The sequence below is a fragment of the Littorina saxatilis genome, linkage group LG7 (genome assembly GCF_037325665.1).
Source record: "Littorina saxatilis isolate snail1 linkage group LG7, US_GU_Lsax_2.0, whole genome shotgun sequence".
Classification (NCBI taxonomy): domain Eukaryota; kingdom Metazoa; phylum Mollusca; class Gastropoda; order Littorinimorpha; family Littorinidae; genus Littorina; species Littorina saxatilis.
Genome location: NC_090251.1, coordinates 50,102,422 through 50,104,921, shown reverse-complemented (window position 1 = coordinate 50,104,921; position 2,500 = coordinate 50,102,422). Strand labels below are relative to the sequence as shown.

General features: G+C 44.6%; 1 protein-coding gene across 1 annotated transcript in view; it reads left to right on the top strand.

The window, feature by feature from the left end:
- LOC138972001 (gamma-aminobutyric acid type B receptor subunit 1-like) overlaps positions 1-2,500 on the top strand; it is a 25,683-nt gene that overhangs the window by 10,645 nt on the left and 12,538 nt on the right. Inside the window, exon 2 of the mRNA XM_070344844.1 lies at positions 1,398-1,535. Coding sequence (XP_070200945.1) covers positions 1,398-1,535 — 138 coding nt within the window. The remainder of the gene's footprint in view (positions 1-1,397; positions 1,536-2,500) is intronic.

The following is a 2,500-nucleotide window of genomic DNA, read 5'->3' as shown; positions in this document are numbered from 1 at the left end:
ATATGACGTCATCAAAGACATTTAGTAAAAAAATGAAACAATTATCCGGGGATATCATACCCAGGAACTCTCATGTCAAATTTCATAAAGATCGGTCCAGTAGTTTAGTCTGAATCGCTCTACACACACACACACACACACGCACACACACACACACACATACACACACACACACACACACACACACACACACACACACACACACACAGAGACACATATACACACATGCACCACGACCCTCGTCTTGATTCCCCCTCTATGTTAAAACATTTAGTCAAAACTTGACTAAATGTAAAAAAAAACAAGAAAAGTAAGTTGTTGGAACGTTGTTATTGACAAAATTACGTTACAATCACAAATATATCGACCCAACGGTCTTTTAAGTGAACAGACAAAAAAATATCACACAAAACTTATCTTCAAGGAATTTAGTTTTCGCCCACTCGCCAGGAAGCCGAGCGAATGAATAATTGTATCATACAATCTTCCTGGTGGGTGGGCGAAAACTGAATTCCTTGAAGATAAGTTTCGTAACCCATAGAGAAACCAGACCAGGAGCCGGTTTCACAGACTCGCGGTAGTCATTCTGACAGTCGGACCACTGCTTCGTCACTCTTCTGCGGTTGTCCGAAAGCGGTGGTCTGAATTAAGCACTGCAACCCCTGAGCAAAGAGGCAGAGCTTGGGGCCAGTTTCATAAGCCAGAAGCACAGTGGGTCAACTGCAGTTGAACGAATGAAACGCAGTAATCCGACGATATCTGGTTTCATAAAAAGATTTCAATCTTTTTTTATAAAGCCAGATTTCGTCGGATTACTGCGTTACATTCGTTCAACTACAGATGGCCCACTGTCTTTTTTATGAAACCAGATTTTGTCGGATTACTGCGTTTCATTCGTTCAACTGCAGTTGACCGACTGTGTTTCTGGCCTTATGAAACTGGCCCCAGGCCTGAGACGGTGAGCCGAATCGTTTACACTGGAAAGACTGTACCTTCGAGCAATGTGCCACATTAACATTGAATCTGTTCTGTAAACCACTCTGTAAATAACGACATTTCCAACCAGGCTTTGATATGAGACACAAGAGGACACTTTGACTAGCACACCTTCCAAAAAGCCTTTAGCCTTGTTGATTTAAGGGGAAGCATGCTTGGTGTTTTCGTGTTTCTATAACCCACTGACCTGGGACATCGAAAACAACTCTACCCTTAATCCCACCAGGCGGCCGCGGCCGGAATTTGAACTCACGACCTTCCGATTCGGAGGCCGATGTCTTATCCGCGATACCACTGCGCCCGTCGATATTTATTTATGAAAATACAAACAATGTATTAGTTTTATTTTTTAGTAAGTTTAGTCTAAAGACTCTCTGGCATAATTGTAATGTTTTTTTCAGCACAGTGCCATGGTGGGCCTGAAGCAGTTCTTCGAAATGGTGAACAAGACCACGCCGACCATATTCATGGTGGGGCCTGCGATCTCGCCCGTCTCCGTGCACTTGTGTGTGGCTGCAAGTAGCTGGAACGTTGTGCAGGTAAGACACTTATATAGCATTGATAGCAATGTTTTTCCACATGTGTGTGGCTGCAAGTAGCTGGAACATACAGCAGGTAAGACACTTAGATAGCATAGATAACAATGGTTTTCCCATGTGGGTGGCTGCAAGTATCTGGAACGTTGTGCAGATAAGACACTTAGATAGCATAGATAGCAATGTTTTTCCACATGTGGGTGGCTGCAAGTAGCTGGAACGTAGTTTGTTTGTTTGCTTAACGCCCAGCCGACCACGAAGGGCCATATCAGGGCGGTGCTGCTTTGACATATAACGTGCGCCACACACAAGACAGAAGTCGCAGCACAGGCTTCATGTCTCACCCAGTGACATCATTCTGACACCGGACCAACCAGTCCTAGCACTAACCCCATAATGCCAAACGCCAGGCGGAGCAGCCACTAGATTGCCAATTTTAAAGTCTTAGGTGTGACCCGGCCGGGGTTCGAACCCACGACCTCCCGATCACGGGGCGGACGCCTCACCACTAGGCCAACCGTGCCGGTCTGGAACGTAGTGCAGGTAAGACACTTAGATAGCATAGATAACAATGGTTTTTCCCCTGTGGGTGGCTGCAAGTATCTGGAACGTTGTGCAGATAAGACACTTAGATAGCATAGATAGCAATGTTTTTCCACATGTGTGTGGCTGCAAGTAGCTGGAACGTAGTGCAGGTAAGACACTTATGTCGCATAGATAGCAATGTTTTTCCACATGTGTGAGGCTGCAAGTAGCTGGAACGTAGTGCAGGTAAGACACTTAGATAGCATAGATAACAATGGTTTTTCCCCTGTGGGTGGCTGCAAGTAGCTGGAAGATAGTGTAGGTCAGTTTATACTTACATAGAAATTAGATATATTTGTTGATCAAACACGTGGTAATCGCTTATAAAAAACCTGAATGTTTGGTTTTGAGTATCAGCTAGAGGAAGTGGATTTTTTGTGAAA